The 16,532-nt window shown below is 39.5% G+C and overlaps 2 protein-coding genes across 6 annotated transcripts in view; one reads left to right on the forward strand and one right to left on the reverse strand.

Annotated features, from left to right (window-relative positions):
* Window positions 1–1,697, forward strand: part of myo1ea (myosin IEa) — a 61,807-nt gene extending 60,110 nt beyond the window's left edge. For both annotated transcript variants that reach the window (XM_034680860.1, XM_034680859.1), the window contains one exon: window positions 210–1,697. In XM_034680860.1, coding sequence (XP_034536751.1) covers window positions 210–286 — 77 coding nt within the window. In that variant the 3' untranslated portion in view covers window positions 287–1,697. The remainder of the gene's footprint in view (window positions 1–209) is intronic.
* Window positions 1,698–3,317: 1,620 nt separating this feature from the next.
* rnf111 (ring finger protein 111) overlaps window positions 3,318–16,532 on the reverse strand; it is a 41,077-nt gene continuing 27,862 nt past the window's right edge. For 2 of the 4 annotated variants that reach the window (XM_034679795.1, XM_034679798.1), the window contains 9 exons: window positions 16,031–16,283; window positions 12,061–12,415; window positions 11,851–11,976; window positions 11,597–11,714; window positions 9,292–9,372; window positions 8,507–8,602; window positions 8,136–8,222; window positions 7,585–7,688; window positions 3,318–4,895 (listed from right to left, as the gene is read on the reverse strand). In XM_034679795.1, the coding sequence (XP_034535686.1) occupies window positions 4,778–4,895; window positions 7,585–7,688; window positions 8,136–8,222; window positions 8,507–8,602; window positions 9,292–9,372; window positions 11,597–11,714; window positions 11,851–11,976; window positions 12,061–12,415; window positions 16,031–16,283 (1,338 nt within the window). In that variant the 3' untranslated portion in view covers window positions 3,318–4,777. The remainder of the gene's footprint in view (window positions 4,896–7,584; window positions 7,689–8,135; window positions 8,223–8,506; window positions 8,603–9,291; window positions 9,373–11,596; window positions 11,715–11,850; window positions 11,977–12,060; window positions 12,416–16,030; window positions 16,284–16,532) is intronic. The other 2 variants (XM_034679799.1, XM_034679796.1) reach the window with 1 other exon arrangement.

A 16,532-nucleotide genomic window follows, 5' to 3' on the forward strand; every position in this document is an offset into this window, starting at 1 on the left:
TGTAATTTCATTATTGTTCTTTTTTCAGTTCATGTTTCTTTTGTTTGATTTATTTTTTCCAATTTAAATACATTACAAGATCTCTCTCTCTCTCTCTCTCTCTCTCTCTCTATCTATCTATCTGCACGGCAGAATTTATGGCTCATCTTCTGATCTTTTTGACATTGTAGCTTAAATTGGTGACTAATCCAGTCTTATCTGTGTCTTAGATGCATCTGGATGGTGGAGAGGACGACTACGGGGAAAGCAGGGACTGTTCCCAAACAACTACGTCACCAAGATCTAAAAAGCTGCCAGGTCACAGATCCAGGAGAACAGGGAGAGCTGTCCTGTGCCCTGCTGACCCTCTCAGAGGACAGGATGGCGCTCACAGACTGAGAGAGAAGTGCTGCGAGATTCCTCACAGAGAGAAACTCACCCTTTCTCCACTACTGCCTCTGCAGTAAATGAATGTAACTCTCCATCACACCAGAAGACCGTCAGGCTTGAAACGAGGCTCTGCTTTAAAAAACAAGAAGACTGTGTGACCCCGGGGTCTGTCCCTCTGAGTACTGAACAAAACTATTTATTGTATTTATAGCTTTCTGTGTTCTCCTTACTGTCATTTATATCTTACTGAGGATTTTTGAGCTCAAACTTTTTGAATCGCTGGAAATGAAGTTTGCTTAATCTGTGGGACCAGGCTGTGATTTTTACTCTCACGCGTCATTTTTAAAGATGAAGGTTTGATATTTATTTTGGTGTAACATCTTAGAGGGGACGGATTTCAAGTAAATCAACCCGCTGTGATTTTACAGCGATTTTAAGAACCAAAGCAATTCGATTTTAATAATCCTGCTCCACAAAAGAACCCGGTGAATCAGCTGGAAGAGGTTTTTGTTGTCTTGTTTTTCTCTATCTCTCCAGTATGTTCTCTACGCAGAGTAGAGGTCATGTATACTGTAAGCTGAGCGTGCTGTCTGTGGTGTATTAGCACTTTATTGGTACAGGTACTACCTTAGACACAGACAACATCACTTGTTCATGCCACAGCCAGTAAGTCCAGTGTATGAAGGACAGGTTGCCAAGCTAGCAATACCCAGAGTTACTGAGGAGAACAATTTGTTTACATGAAATGATCAAACAGGCATTTTTAGATTTGATTCTGTATATGTGTTCATATTTAGGAGTACGCCTGTTGTTGCTTACAGTTTAAATTAATGTATTGTATTTTTACTCTGAAGGATGTTTCTATTGTGCTCTCTGCTTTCGTTCCTTACAGGGGCTGTATTATTTCCAGTTCAGCTACATGTGGATAATTTTGGTCTTCACGGACTGGGGTGAATGGTTTTTTGTTTTGTCAAGTGCAAAAGTTGTTTTTTTTTTTGGTGAAAGATATTTGTTGACATTTTTCCATGGCACTACAAAGGATTCTTTTTTGCTTCTGCTCGACTGTTTCTGCACATCTTTTGCACTGCTGTTACATTACTTACACATTCCTTGTCATTTTAGAGAAAAAAAACAACTTAGTATCCACATTATTTTCTTTTCAGTGAAAACAGCCGGGACTTGGCCGCTCATTTTCTCAAAAACAGTTTGATCTTGGATGGTTGACAACATCCATGTGCAATACCAAACAGTAGATTTTAATAAAACATGTAACATATATATTTAACTGCTTTTTAAACCATTAAATAAAGTGAACAGTGTCATGTTTACATTTATTACATTATTCACTTGCCATCAGGTGTGCAGTTTAAAAATACTACCAACTCTATGATCATTAGTTCACATGCTACTCTATTACCTGGTCATTTAATAAATGATCTATAGGACGGTGTAGATTTGGATGGATCTAAATGTTGTCTTAGAAGAGGTGACACTGGGTGTACCTGTTACCTAAGTTTTTATACTCTTACTTTAATAAAAAATAATTGAATCTGTCTCAAAACACTTTCTTATAAATGAAAACCACGACATAGTCACCGAAAAAGTAGAAACAGAAAAAATATGCAGTCCGCTCAGTCGCTCATTAAATGCACATTTCAGTGTCTTGGACTTTAAAGCTGCTGTTGGTAGTGACAGAGTAAACATCTGTTCAGAGAGAGGGACTTCAAATGTCAACACTATCCCTCCCAACCAGATTTCTTCTTAGTCCCCCAACACAGATCGAAGTGTGCATTCACGATATAGCCGGACTCGTAACCAATCAGAGGACGTAGCAGGGGCCGCCCTTTAACCAATCAGGACGGAGGATTGGAGATCAGCTATGATTGGTGTGTCATAACAAGAACGAGGGGAATAATAAAATTGCTTGATACAAAAGCATTGGAAAACGCAGAGATTTCGCAATAGTCTCAAATTACTCCACTTACCCGAGTACCGATGGGCATTATGACCTTTTCTCCAAAATCAGCAGAAAAACAGTAAAGTTTTTTAAACCAATCCTACCAACAGCAGCTTTAAGGTAGACTACAACAATTATGTTGTCTTACCTGGAGCAAAACTCACGACAGAGTGAGTCCGTTTTTAAGCTATTCTCATTCAAACACTGTCTCTTCATGAGCTGGTATAGAATCTTTGTCTGAAAGATCCAACAGGATTTGTTTGTTGCATGTACACAATTAAGAGTCAAACAGGTCTAAGTAATCAAATTAACTAATGGCTGTTGACGCCACGAGGGGCAAGATCCATCGTTAGAGTTTATCAGGAACACCTGGGCTTCTTCAGGTATAATTAATACAATTGTCTGGTGTTAAAATCAATATTTAAAGCAAGAGTCTTCTATTGAGAACTTGAGGAGACGCATGTGTGGTAACTTTTCATTAGGTGTACTTTATTAGTGCAACGCTGATGATTTAGTGATGTTTCCGGCCCTCTTGTGTTTGCAGTTGGTACTGCACTTGATCTATCTGGTACCGTGTTGGAACTATAAGGCTTTGAGATTCATGTTGTCAATTTGAACCCTCAGTCAGACTTACTATTAATTCCATTAACAGACAGTCCTTTATACCAATCCTAAGTATGTACTATAATTCTACAATCCTTGAATTTTATTTTATAAAGCATACTCATGATTAATTATTTGCGTCCTTAAACAATAATTTTTTAACCCATCCAGTTTTTGCCCTTTAAGCACTATTGCATTGAACATGGGCAGCATAAAGTAACTTAAGATCATATTTAGTGCTGTCTTGTCCGAGCTCAAGATGTTTGACGTAATGGACTCACATCTTCGAGCTCGTTCAGAAAATGTATAAAGAAGCCTCACTAATTACTCTAAGAGTTCACAATCACTTAAACATTTGTTTTCAATGAAAGACCATGAAAAGACTCAATCAAGAGTTATCCAAGTTTATTAATATTATTTTTTAAAACTAATATAAATCCCACAGAATATGATCCTGGTGCCTTTAAGTCAATGAATGCATGGATACCTGCTTTAAGTACTGCATTTCAACACTCCATTCAAAATATATTTTTTTTAATCCATTTTTTGATGCTCAACAGAGTGGAAATACATGGCCTCAGTGCACTGTCATAGTCACTACTACTCTCCTACCCTTTTCTCTCTTGTGCAAGTCTATGCGAGTGAGTTAGTCAACAGTATTAGTGTTTTTTGTTTTTTTTTCTCGCAGCAGCCAAAATGGACGCCGCTGCTCGACCACAGAGAGACAAAAAGGAAGGGTGGATAAAAATAGTTCGAAGTGTGAGAACAACCAGTAAATATTTACTCCAAATTGAGCTGTGTATTTCCCTCTGAACACAAACACACACACACACGCGCACACTCACGCACACACACAGGAAATAAAAGTAAATGCCACTGCCTGTATCAAAATGAAAAATAATAATCCCAGGTCTTAGGCTTCTGAGAGATTTCTCACACACATGCAGACCTGAAATCATAAAACACACTTATTGAACCGTCACAGGCTGTTATGAACAGAAAGGAGAAGATTCACAGCAGATCCAACAATCGCTCAGTTTAGAAAGAACAGTCGAGAGAGGGATGAGACATTCTTTTACTTGTTCTCTAAAATACATCTGATGGTGGTGATGACGGTGTTTCTAGTCGAATGAAGGTGCTGGAGGGAGGTGTTATTGTAGCAAAGCATGTGCATATTCTGGGAGTGAGGTGAACATTGGAGTTTTATTTCCACTCTAGAAAATACTGGGTGTGCACTAATACAGCAGCTGATCTGTTAACATATTTCCCTAGTTAGGAATGTTTTGATTTACTTAAAAAACATCTTTCACTAACAATCCACATCTTCTAAACATAAACTAATCAATACAATGACCGGTAAAATGAATCCTGCAATGTTTGTTTTTTTAAACTGGAGGCTGACATTCTATTCTAGTAAAGCAAGGCATTAGGTTTACAGAAATGCATCTTTACTAGAGCAGCTTTCCTCACCTGCAAGTTGTTAGGCCGTGTTGAGCCCACGTTATATGTGCAAAGAAATGCATTGCAAGGAGACATGCAGAGAGACGAAACAAAAAATGACACTTGAGGAAACAATCGAAAGCTACATAAAAGCTTTATAAATACAATAAAATCTTAAACCCTTAATGGAGAAGTCTAGCTGTTGTAGTAATATGTGAAAGCTGGCACTCTAGGCTCAATGCTTTTTTGTCGGATTTTTTTTGTTTTTGTTTTTGAATTTTCTCGTAGTAGAGCTGCGCAGGTAATTCATGCCATCTTTGGTTGACTGCAGTACTGAAGAGAAAACTTAAACTGATCTCAAAATAAATTCTTTCAACAAAAGGGGTGTTAGAAAAAAAAACAACAGCATCAACTCTCAGCAGACAGCTGCGCCTCAATGTCCACTCTGCAGATGGGGCACTTCTTATTGGTGAGGAGCCACTGATCCACACACAGCTGGTGGAAGAGGTGCATACATGGAAGGCGTCTGGTTGGGAAAAGACAAGAGGCAGAAGAGATAAGAAATATTAGGACAGGATTTTGAGGAGCTCAAAAACTAAGTTTGCACTGCAGGAAGAGTGACCCAAATCTGATTTATTGGCTCCTGTGTGACCGAGATCTGACGGTTTGAACGGCACATGGAGTCTGATCTTTTCAAATCAGATTGGCCACCTTCCTATGTGCTTCTAAATCAGATACAGGTCAGATCCTTTGCAATGACCCCAGTTCTAACAAGCCAGGTTGACATCACTATTCAGCAACACTCCTCACAGTTCTGCAGCAAGAGTCCTTGCAGCCATCTCTCCATAAAAGCTGTCATTAAAGTTCTCTCTCTCTCTCTCTCTCTCTCTCTCTCTCTCTCTCCCTCTCTCTCTCTCTCTCCCTCTCTCTCTCTCTCTCTCTCTCTCTCCCTCTCTCTCTCTCTCTCCCTCTCTCTCTCTCCCTCTCTCTCTCTCCCTCTCTCCCTCCCTCCCTCCCTCCCTCCCTCTCTCTCTCTCTCTCTCTCTCTCTCTCCATGACACCGGAAACCACACTTACTTCAGTGGCCATCATGTTTACCCCCTTACCCGAGCTGATTCTGACATCTTTGTTGTTGCTCTTTAGAAAGTAAGAAAGTAATGTGAACAGTCCAACTAAAAATTTGATCTGAGTGATAATCTGAATGAGCATCGAGGCTTGCAGTGTGAACACGGTCAAAGTCACAAGCTGAATGAAAAATAACCTGCACATCTGCATAGATCATCTGTAATATCAGCAGCTTTACCCGGTTTTACTTGCTGCTCTCTTTTTCTCAGTTTGGTCAGAGTGTGAAAATCCTGTTGTCTGCTGCAGTGTTTTGTGTGTCAGAAGTCTGTGAAGCTAGTGCCTGATAGCTGATTCCTCCAAGTCTACCTGCAATGTTGTCCAAGCCCCATCTTAAATCTTACACTGGCTGATAAGTATCTCTAACATTAGGATCAGCCAAAAACTATGCTTGCAATGATCAATACCACCTGTCATCCTGTGGCTGAAAATACACACTGATGCATTAAATGATGTCTGAAAACAGTTCAAGAAAAAATATAGCTAGCTTAATATTGATCATTAATTCTTACATATTGAATTGCCCAGCTGTCTGAGGGAAGCTAGACATTGATTACAATTATTTTCCAATTCCTAATTTTTTAACATTATTCTATGCATAATGATCTTATTTTGACCATTTTATTCAGATGTTTTCTTTATTTTAAAAGCAATAAAAGGGGGTTGTAGTGCCACAGAAATGTTAGGGTAAAGTAAAAAAAAATGTTTTATAGCATTAATAGAAAAATTATTTTAAAAATGTCACAGGACAGCCTTTGCATAGATCGTCTAAAGTAATCAGAAGCTTTCCCCTGTTTTACTTGCTGCTCTCTTTTTAGTCTGTTCCATCAGAGCGTGAAAATCCTGTTTTTATTTGTTTCAAGAAAAAGTCTGCTGCTTCAGAAAAAATTGAAGAAAGTCTAAACCAACAATGAATTGTTGTTAATGATACAGTGACGTGAAGTTAGAGCCCGAAAACTGATTTCATCATCGTGATCAGCCAAAAATAATGCTTTGATCAATACCACTAGTTTCATCCTGTGGATGAATATACACACTGATGCATTGAATGATATCTGAAAACAGTTCCAGACAAAATATAGCAAGCTTAATTTTGATCATTAATACTTACAAATTGAATTGCCCAGCTGTTTGAGGGAAGCTAGATCTTGATTTCTTTTTTTTATTATTATTATTTTATGTTTTTGGGGATTTTTTAATTGCCACATGCCACAGAAATTGTAGGTTAAAGTTAAAAAATGTTGTTTTTTGGCATTAACGGTCCAAAATCATAACTTTAAAAATGTCACAGGACAGTTTTTAAATCTATTTATGCATAGCTTAATATTTAATCAGCACCTGTCATGATTTCATTTTATTCTCTGTTGATAAATCTTGAGTGGCCCTTCCAATTGTGCATCATCAAACCAGAAGAAAAAACTACAAAAGAAATGTGGTCAGACTCTATAACCAATAATATATATATATAAAGATATGCTTATTTTTACTTCTTTAATTTTAATTGCTAATAACTTTTTAATAATTTATATTTTATAGGCTCTTGTTCGCTTTATACTCTTTTGCACTGTCTACTTTGTTGCTGCGACACTTAAATGTCCCGGTATGTGGGACGAATAAAGGACTATCTTATATTATCTTATCTTACCTACAAGCAAACATCTGCTCTGCCTTAAAAGTCCCCATTTTCAATGCTTCATTAAATGTTTTTATTACCTTGTGTTTTACCTTAACAAAGAATGAGTGATATGATAAAACAAAACTTATCAAATCCTATAAATAAATGTGTCACTCATTTATCATCCAAAACCAACAGAGGGCAGACGCTCCTTTTAAAAAACCTGAGCGAGTGCCAAAACCAGCTCCACCAGGACATTCATTTTAAGGCACTCTGGGGTTTTTCGACTGATTAGTATCCCTCTGGGTTTTTTATTTATAACAGACATTTCTCAGGAGACAAAAGTGAAAAAAGAACATCCACACCTGCCAGCCCACACTTTGTGTTCACACCCTCGCACACACACACGCCTGAAAACACAATTGAGGCCTTAAAACAGCGAGCAGATTATAGCAGTGACACCCAGGGGGGCATTTACCTGACATCCTCTCCCTCCTCAAGTATCGACAGACAGATGGTGCATTTCTCCTCTGTGTCTTCATCTGCGCCTTCATCTTCGTCTTGCTTACCATGCAGCTTTCTCTGTTTAGGAGAAACATTTGGAGAGATGACTTTTGATCAGTGAAGCTGCTTCAGCACAGACACAACATGTGGTTAATAATCCTATTAATCTGCTGTTTGTAAAACACATTAAACTGCTTAACTACAACACTGTGGTAACACTACAAAAACATGTACATGTGTGTAAAAACTAAAGATCACCTAAAAAGGGTAAACTATGAAAGGAACAAACAGTTCAACGAAAAGCATTTAATTCTTTTGGGGACAGAGAGAATGGTCATTTTGTCCTGAAAACAGAAAAAACTTTCTTCTGTCTCTATGCTAAAAAAAAGAAAAAAGAAAAATCACATTTATCCAAATCATAGTCAGTCTACAGCCGAATCCCCTGGCCCCCCAAGAATAAACTAACATCTACTGTACATGTGAGCAGAGACATGTTTCCAAATTGATTTGTTCATTATTTCTCACCGATTCTGGGGTTGCGTGCATATTTTTCCCAATAGATGCCCAAGCTTCAGGGGTTAACTGTTGGTCAATGTCTCTCTCCAACACCTTCTGTATTGGGTGGCAGGGTGTTAGATTGCTTATTTAGATACATTTAGAAACCTCTAAGGAAACTTTTGCCCAACAACATGTTCACAGCTGCAGTCTCTAGTAAAACACACTACAGAATTTTTGCTAAATGTTGGCAAAAACATCAGACGTTTGAAATGAGCACAAAAGACCACTGCGCACTCTGTCCCAGGATAAACTGTAACAGACATGCACTACTTTATATACAGTATGTACACAATCAAAGTCAACAATGTATTCAGCAAAACACTCTCACAGATCCTCACCTTTTTGTACTTGTGTGGATAAGTGCACCTCTCTATGGTTCCCTGAGAGGCTCCTCGGTTCACAGTCCCCAATCGTTCCTCTAAATGGAGCAGGTCCTGATTGGACGCAGAATAAACAGACGGCGTGAGAACGACAGACGTATACTCGCAGGAGATGGGATCGTACACTTGTAAAGATGGTGCTAAAACATTGCTTTTCACTCTCTATTCCCACCAGTCCAGCACACTTCGTCAAAACAAAGTCCATCATCATGTTACACTAATGTGAGTCCTGCGTAGACTGCCAAAGATGTGTGCATGTTGGTGTGAAAACACTGCCTGATGCAGCAAAATCAATATTTACTATGAAATGTGTTATCAGCTGTCTTGCCAGTTTTTCAGAAAGCAGCATTGATGTGGATCCCTGCTGAGGCAACACGCTGCTGGATGAGAAAATGAAGCAGCCACATGCAAGTGACATTACAGTGCGGCAATTTGGCACCTTATCTGAGTAGCAGGATTCTGGCACACACACATTATGAACAGTTTGGTGTTCAGCTGAGGGACAATTCAGCATGTGGACTAAAGCTCACAGGGGATCGAACCACCAAACACTGTGTTTAATGGTTGCTCTGCTCTGTCAGCTGAGATGAAGCTGTATCAGACATAAAACTGAGAAAACTCAGAACAAAGTGTCTGCTGTTCTCACTGTTTTTATGTATCCTCATTATTTCAGTATAAAACATGATCCATCACCTGGTGATGAGTCAAGCTTCTGTTCAGGTTTTATTGATGACCCTGCTCACCTCATAGGTTCGTCCAAAGCCAGTCATTCTAGATGAGATGTACCGAATGTGCGGGTAGGTCACTTCAGATATGCCAGTGTGCTGCAGGACAAAAGAAAACAAACATATGTTTAATTGTCTTAATCAATAAAGTTGTTTATCTTAATCTCAGCATATCTCTGTCAAATAGTAATATTTAAAGCATCAAACAATTAAAGATCAATTGTTTCAATTTGTAAGCTTCTGTTGATTGATAAATAATGTTGCTATCATAGTCCTATTTATCTGACTTTCAGTTATGCAATATTATTGTATTTGGTTGATATCTCATTGGTGTCAGCATTTGGTTGAAGTTATGGTACAAATGAGTCATGTTTTGGACACCTGATGAATTTTGAACCTGAAAACATTATTCTTATGAGCCTGACAGACAGCTTAAAAGCTGAATCTGAAAAGCACAGCGTGATTTAAAACGCATGTAAATTATTAACAGGGAACATTAGGTTCATAACTTGTTAATGTCTTTAAAACTGTAAATGTTAAAGTGAGTTAAGAAAAACCTTTACTTTTTTCTATTGCCTATACATTAATGAGGGCTTTAAATGTGTTCATTCATAATGGCAACAGTAATAGATGTGAAAAATAAAATAAAGCAGCGATCTCTAGGGTGACTTTTGATTAAATCCCACGTGTATACAGGGTTCTTGCACCATTTTAGAATCAAATTTACCTTTTTAACACCCCAAATAATACAATTTGTCTTTGATAGAGGGGACTTTTAAATTTGTCACACCAAAGCCATCTTTGAAAGTGTGCATCAACTATCAACAGTCTGTGGTAGTGCTAAGCAAAACTGCTCTATATGTCCCTTTTTCTAAAAGCTCAACAAACATGAAGTTAGCCTTCTGTGTTTTAATAACTGTTTATTCCTGCCTATTTATTTCAATTCAATAGTTTAGCTGCTCTATTTAGCAACATTTGCACCCTGCACTACCTCACTTACTTTTTTATCTATTTATCTATTCACTCCATTATCCTTCATTAGTCTAGTTTAGTTTAACTCATATAGTCAGCCCATTCTAGTCTGTCCTCATGTTGTTGTTTCGTCTTGTTTTTATGTTCAGCTGTATACAAGCTATCCAGATGAATGACAATAAAGTTTGAGTTGAGTTGAAGGTAATGTTAAGCCCAGCAATTAATGGAGAGAGCATGATGCTCAGATTCAGCTCCTCTGTACTTCACTGAGCACTTAAAATCACCATGGAAACAATCAACTTTAGTGATCAACATCAAGGGAAGGTTCTATTTAGTAATTATAGTAATTTACAAAAGCCAAGCTAGATAATCACAACGTTTATCTCACTATAATATTCAGAAGCAAGTATTTTGAAGGAGTCCAGTTGCTGTATCAACGGGGCCAGTCAACTGACTTTAATATTGTTAACATTACTAACATAAATGTTGTTTTCTAGTTACAAGTAAAATATATAAAACTCATAATTAAAAGATTGTATTAAAAAATCATTTTAAAATGAAGCGCTTTCTTCTAAAGAAAAGCAGCTCTGGTTAAAACACCTGGGGCCTCATGTACAAAGGGTGCGTACGCACAAAAACGTGGCGTACGCTCTTTTTCACAGCAAAGTTCAGATGTATCAAGAGTGAAATGACCGTGGAAATTTGCGGTGCCTCATGCCAACTTCATGGCTGGCGTACGCATGTTTCAACAGCTGTTGATCCTTGCGCACAGATGCATACATCTGGATATTTTTGTGTGTACGTCATTTTCTGGATTTGAGCGTTAGCCATGTTTCAGTAGGAAATCCATGCAAGTCTTTGTACATGAGGCCCCAGGACTTTCAATAAGTGGTCTAAGCCCAGATGGGACAGTGTATCCTTAGATTCTACATCTCTGACCTTTTATTCTGGGCATACATGTTGCAATATATTATAGATACGCTTAAATATTTTGAAAAACGCAACTTGCCTTTAATCAGTGCTACAGAGGAGAACTGAATGCAAAAGACACTTCATGTTTTGATGTTTGAGTGTGACGAGGAAGAGAAGCAATAAACTCAGGAAACTGTCGACTAGGTTTGTGCAGGGTAGGTCTTAAGGCTTGTGAATTTGTTGAGAGCGCACTTGAAATGCCTGATGAGCTACTATTAATTGCTGATGCATAATTCATGCGGTTCACCAAACCATCCTTGAAATAACTGATGTTCTAAATAAGGGCCCAACACCATTAATCTAAGCCAGACTTCATATAAAAGTGATTCTTTCTTATTTATGCTAATGTATGCATTTGCACTGAGCGGTTTGCTCTCACCATGAAGGGGATGGGGAAGTGGTGCAGTCTGGGGGGAGGATGGTAGTGAGGCAGGTGGGAGTGCAGGTGCCCTGAAGGGAACGGTGCCACGGTCACTCCAGCCTCAATGCCGAGCTCCCTGTTGAGAGAAAAAGAACATAATCAGTCATCGTTGTATTCAAAGCTTCCTCCATTCAATCTGGAATATCTGATCAGATGATGTTGAATTAGGACTGAATTAGAAAAACAAGCTATCTGCAGGTTCTGATACTGACCAGGCTGTCCTCTGCTCAGGCTGGCGAGGGTGGGAAGACATAGTTTGAGGCACATGAATGTGGTGTCCATGGCCGTAGTTTGGGTGCATTCTGTGTGGGTGTGGAGGCGGACGCTCATGTGCTCGTCTGCTTGGAAAAGAAACATTCACTTTATCGTTCATTCAAATAGTCAGGGTGAGGAGAAAACATAGGGGTGAAAGTGGTACTCACGTAGGGTGCTGCATCATCCTGCGCCTCTGGACCTCCATCCTCTGCAGCATCTCATGTTGATGGAGCCTCTGCACCGAGGCCCCCAGCGCCGGTATATGGTGAGGCAGGGTCTGGTGGTCTGCAGGCATGTGCTGGGCCAGCGGGGCACTTGAACTAGAGAGGTGGAGAGGAGGGGGAGGGGCAGGGGGCACAGCGTGGCCAGAAGGGTGGGATGACAGCGGTGGATGAAAGGTGACAGTGTGGGGGATGACATAATCGCCCTGTGGAGGGGGCTGAGGTGTGAGTTGGGGGTTCCCGTGGGAGTGAGGGCAAGCAGAGGAGGGCTGATGATGCAGCGAGCGTGCCAGAGGGCCGTCTGAATGAGAGGAAAGAGAAAGGAAAAATTAGTCTAACAGTTTAACACATTACACCCTTTAAACAAGTAATTGCTACTTATAAGAATTCCTACAGAAAGACCCAAAAATTCAGAAAGCTTGTACTTTATTCCAGTCGCTCTGTAGCCCTCAGCTTTCAAACTGAAGGCAAACATCTTTAACGGGTGAAAAAATATGTAAACAGATAAAAAATGTGTGTATGATTATTATTTCCCAAAGGCATAAGTGATTATTCATGTAGAAGGAATCGTATCTTTGATGAACATAAAACAAACTACATTCCCATGTTTACTACTATGATCAAGATGCAGTCAAACAACATGGCTCTGTGATGTGTATTTAATCATTGTATAATCACAAGCTCCTGTTTGTTGACTTTAGTTTAGCATAATGTTCTTCTGGCTGAGACAGACAAGAGCTGTATCGCTGAGTTGATAAAGAAACATAAGGATGTAGCTGCACAGGCAGCACTTGCTCATTGGATCAATTTGCTTCCTATATCTGTAACTTCTTGAACTTGTTCATATAAATGCAGAGTGACAGTAGATTTATCCTTTAGAGTAGAGGTTCCCAAAGTGTGGGTCGAGACCCCTTGGGGGATCGCGAAACACAAATGGGGGGTTGTGAGATGTCTTCCTGAACGTTTTTTTTTTTTAAGGTTATCTAAAAATATTTATCATTATTACCTTTATTTATTTACCTTGTTTTCTTATGTTTATCTTCCTTTTTGTTTGCACTGTTATTATTGTTTCTTTATTTTATTGTATTTATGTATTTTTCTTCTCTTTGTCGGTTTTGTGTTACTTATATATAATTTGTAAACTTGTGGTGAGCAAAGAAATATGGAAAAAAATGCAATAAAAAAGGTGAATGACAAAAGTTATCTAAAAATAGTACAGTTTACCTATTATAGTTTAAAATATTGACAAAAATAGTAGCTAAACTTGAAATAAAACCTTGAAAATAGAAAATGTAATGAGTTTTCTGCCTTTCTTTTTGTCTGATGACTCCTAAGTTTAGGGTTAGTGAACAGTTAATTAATTATCACCAGTAGCAGGAGGTTAATTCATAAAGGAACAGGAAACACAGCCACATGCTCATATGGAAGGGTCATTTTCTGCAGACCAGCTAAATGAAGCCACATTAAATCACTTTGAGGGACAGTGGGGGTTGTGAGTCTTTGGCATCTATATTTTGGGGGTCGCGGGCTGAAAAGTTTGGGAACCCCTGCTTTAGAGAATATAAATAAGAATCCCTCACTCGTCCATTCAGTTACAAAGTTTGTGAGAGGGTTTGTAATTTGCATTTTAAGTTAGCCAAAGAACATCCTGATCTTTACATAACAGATGATGCTTTTATTTCATTTTGCTGTTGATAAAAATCTTCCCTTATTAATAGAACTGATACTGCTTTTGGTGCAGACAATTTGATCCCAGTTGGTAGTATTAGTCATCCCTTTAATAAAAAAAACAAACTTTATGTTCCTTCTTGGTGCACACTTCCTTGCCACTAATGCAAATAGCAGTAAAATGAGGAGGTGAGCGTAGGCACCGACAGCAGCTAAGCTCTCTTACTACATTCCCACCAGGGAGCCTCGTCACTCCACTTCACTCTCCGTACTGAGCTATTCTGAGTAAAATGAGCAATTAACTACTCCTGCCTGGTACAGTTCCCACAGCACTTGGCACATTAACCACCAGGCTCAGTTTAATTACTATTAGCATTAGGTTTTAGGAATGCAGCTGTCTGCCAATTTTAACAAGTACTGTGGCGATGGGAATGAGAGAATTTAACAAATGCAGTAGTTGACGCTTGAAGTGAACAGAAGCAAAATTGCTTTACATATCTGCTTTGTAAATCACTCAAGAGAGGAAAAAGCATCAGAAACCAAAAGGGAGAAATTCACTGGTTTCATTACACTGCACTCATCTTCAGCAGTAGCTTAAAATAATACCACCTGGGTTCCTGTCTGCTTAGACTGAGACCTTATTCTGCCCTGTCAGAGATGGTCATATTTAGAGTTAGCAGCCAGCTTCACAGCACAAGAACCACAAACTTAAATCAACAGCTCTTGTTATATTTCCTGTGCGAGTCTTATTATTTGACTTCAAATTTAAGAACCATCATCATCACTTGCCTAGCCCTGCACTCTAAGCTTGATAAAGAAGTGACCAAACAATCATTCATCAGGAGAAAAAAATGAAGTGGTGGGGTGCTGATGGCCTAGCGGTCTAAGTATGTCTTAGCGGTCTCATGTATAGAGGCTATAGTCTTCATCGCAGAGGTCGCTGGTTTGAGTCCCGGCCAGTCGACCTTTAATTTAATTTAAACATACTTTATCAATCCCCAGGGGGAAAGTTAAATTTTTCCACTTGTGTTATTTTTTGGTCATGCTACACGCACAGTTTGGTGTATACCGAACCTGGGGGGACAGCGCCTTCTCCATAGCCGCCCCCACCCTCTGGAACTTACTCCCCTCTCATATCCAAAACTGCTCTGACCCTTCAGCATTCAAATCTCTTTGAAAAACTCACCTTTTTAAGTTAGCTTTTAATTTGTCAATGTATTGTTGTTTTGTCTTGTTTGATCTGTGTTCCTTGTTTGTTGCTTGTATTGATTTTAACAGTTGTACAGTGTCTTTGAGTTCCTGAAAAGCGCTATATAAATAAAAAAATATTATTATTATTATTATTATATACATACAATTTTATGCACAAACATGCAGTGGACATGCACTTAGGGAGAGATGTCAGAGTGAGGATGCTGCCATCAACCAGCGCACCCTGGGCAGTTGGAGGTTCGGCACCTTGCTCAAGGTCACTTCGGCAGTGCCCAGGCAAGTGAACCAGAACCTCTCCAGCCACCAGTCCACTTGCCAAACTTCATCCATGCTGGGACTCGAACCAGCGACCCTCCGGTTGCCAAGCCAAGCCCTTTGGACTGAGCTACTACTGCCCCATTTACTGCATGTCTTCCCCCTCTCTGTACTCCCCACATTTCCTGTCTCTCTTCATCTGTCCTATCAATAAAGGCAAAAAAAAACCAAAACTACTTTAAAAAAATAAAGAATTAAGTGTTAAAATCAGTTTGCCGGGCAGGTAACATTAATTTCTGGACACTCGTGAGGTGTTTCCTCTTTAATAAAACTAACACCACAGTGTCTGCTAATGACGTGAGATAATTACACGTGAATTCTTCCTTTCATTCCCTGTGGTTTAACACCGGCAGCCTTCCAGCTGCTGTCAATCAAACGCAGACACGCCCCTACATGAGACGATGAGGAAAATCATTTCTGATATTTCCCCGAAGAACTTTTTTTCTGCCTTCTAATTATAAAAAAGGGAACTAAGAAAACATCCAACATCATTTTTGACTCCAAAAAGGGATGACTGAGTGTATTTTCAGTTTGGCTTTAACATTCTCCCTTTCTTCTTCACTTGGATCGCCCTTACAAGAGAAAGCATTGGATATTCTTCCGGGACTCCACTAACTATACAACCATACACTCTGTCCACAAATGTTATGTGAAATCTCAGAGGATAAAACCAGTGATGACTGTGTGGTTTCCCAAAACTGCATGAAGGCGGCGCACTCACAGGAGGGGTGCATGTAATGTCTGCAGGGCTGGGGTTGCGTTTGCGGCTGGGGCTGAGCCACCATGGAGGAGCCGAACGAATCCACCACAGCTGGCTGGCTGGGCCCGGGAGTGGCCTGGGAAACGTAAGCAGGAGGCCGTGACGTGGAGCCGGGGCAGCACGGGTCAAAGGCCGAGGTGCTGCCATGGAAACTAGCCCCGTTGTTTCCACCAGACCGAACACTGCTGTTGCTCAGGTCCACTGGCAGAGTTTGCTGTGGGAGGAAGGCGGAGTTGTTATACAGAGAGAAGGGGGACAAACTTCTCCTGTTGAATACTAAATGACTCATCCTTTGAGAGCCCCCCTCCCCCCCTTATTTGTTCTACTTACAAATAAATGTTTTAATTGTATTATTTTGGATGGATGTCTGCTTATAACAAAAAAAATATGTATGCTTGGATATGATACCTTTCCATCAAATTACCCTCAATTCCCATAATCCCCATGGAAAGTTTCCAATTTG

Source organism: Notolabrus celidotus, chromosome 3, assembly GCF_009762535.1.
Source record: "Notolabrus celidotus isolate fNotCel1 chromosome 3, fNotCel1.pri, whole genome shotgun sequence".
Taxonomy (NCBI): Eukaryota; Metazoa; Chordata; class Actinopteri; order Labriformes; family Labridae; genus Notolabrus; species Notolabrus celidotus.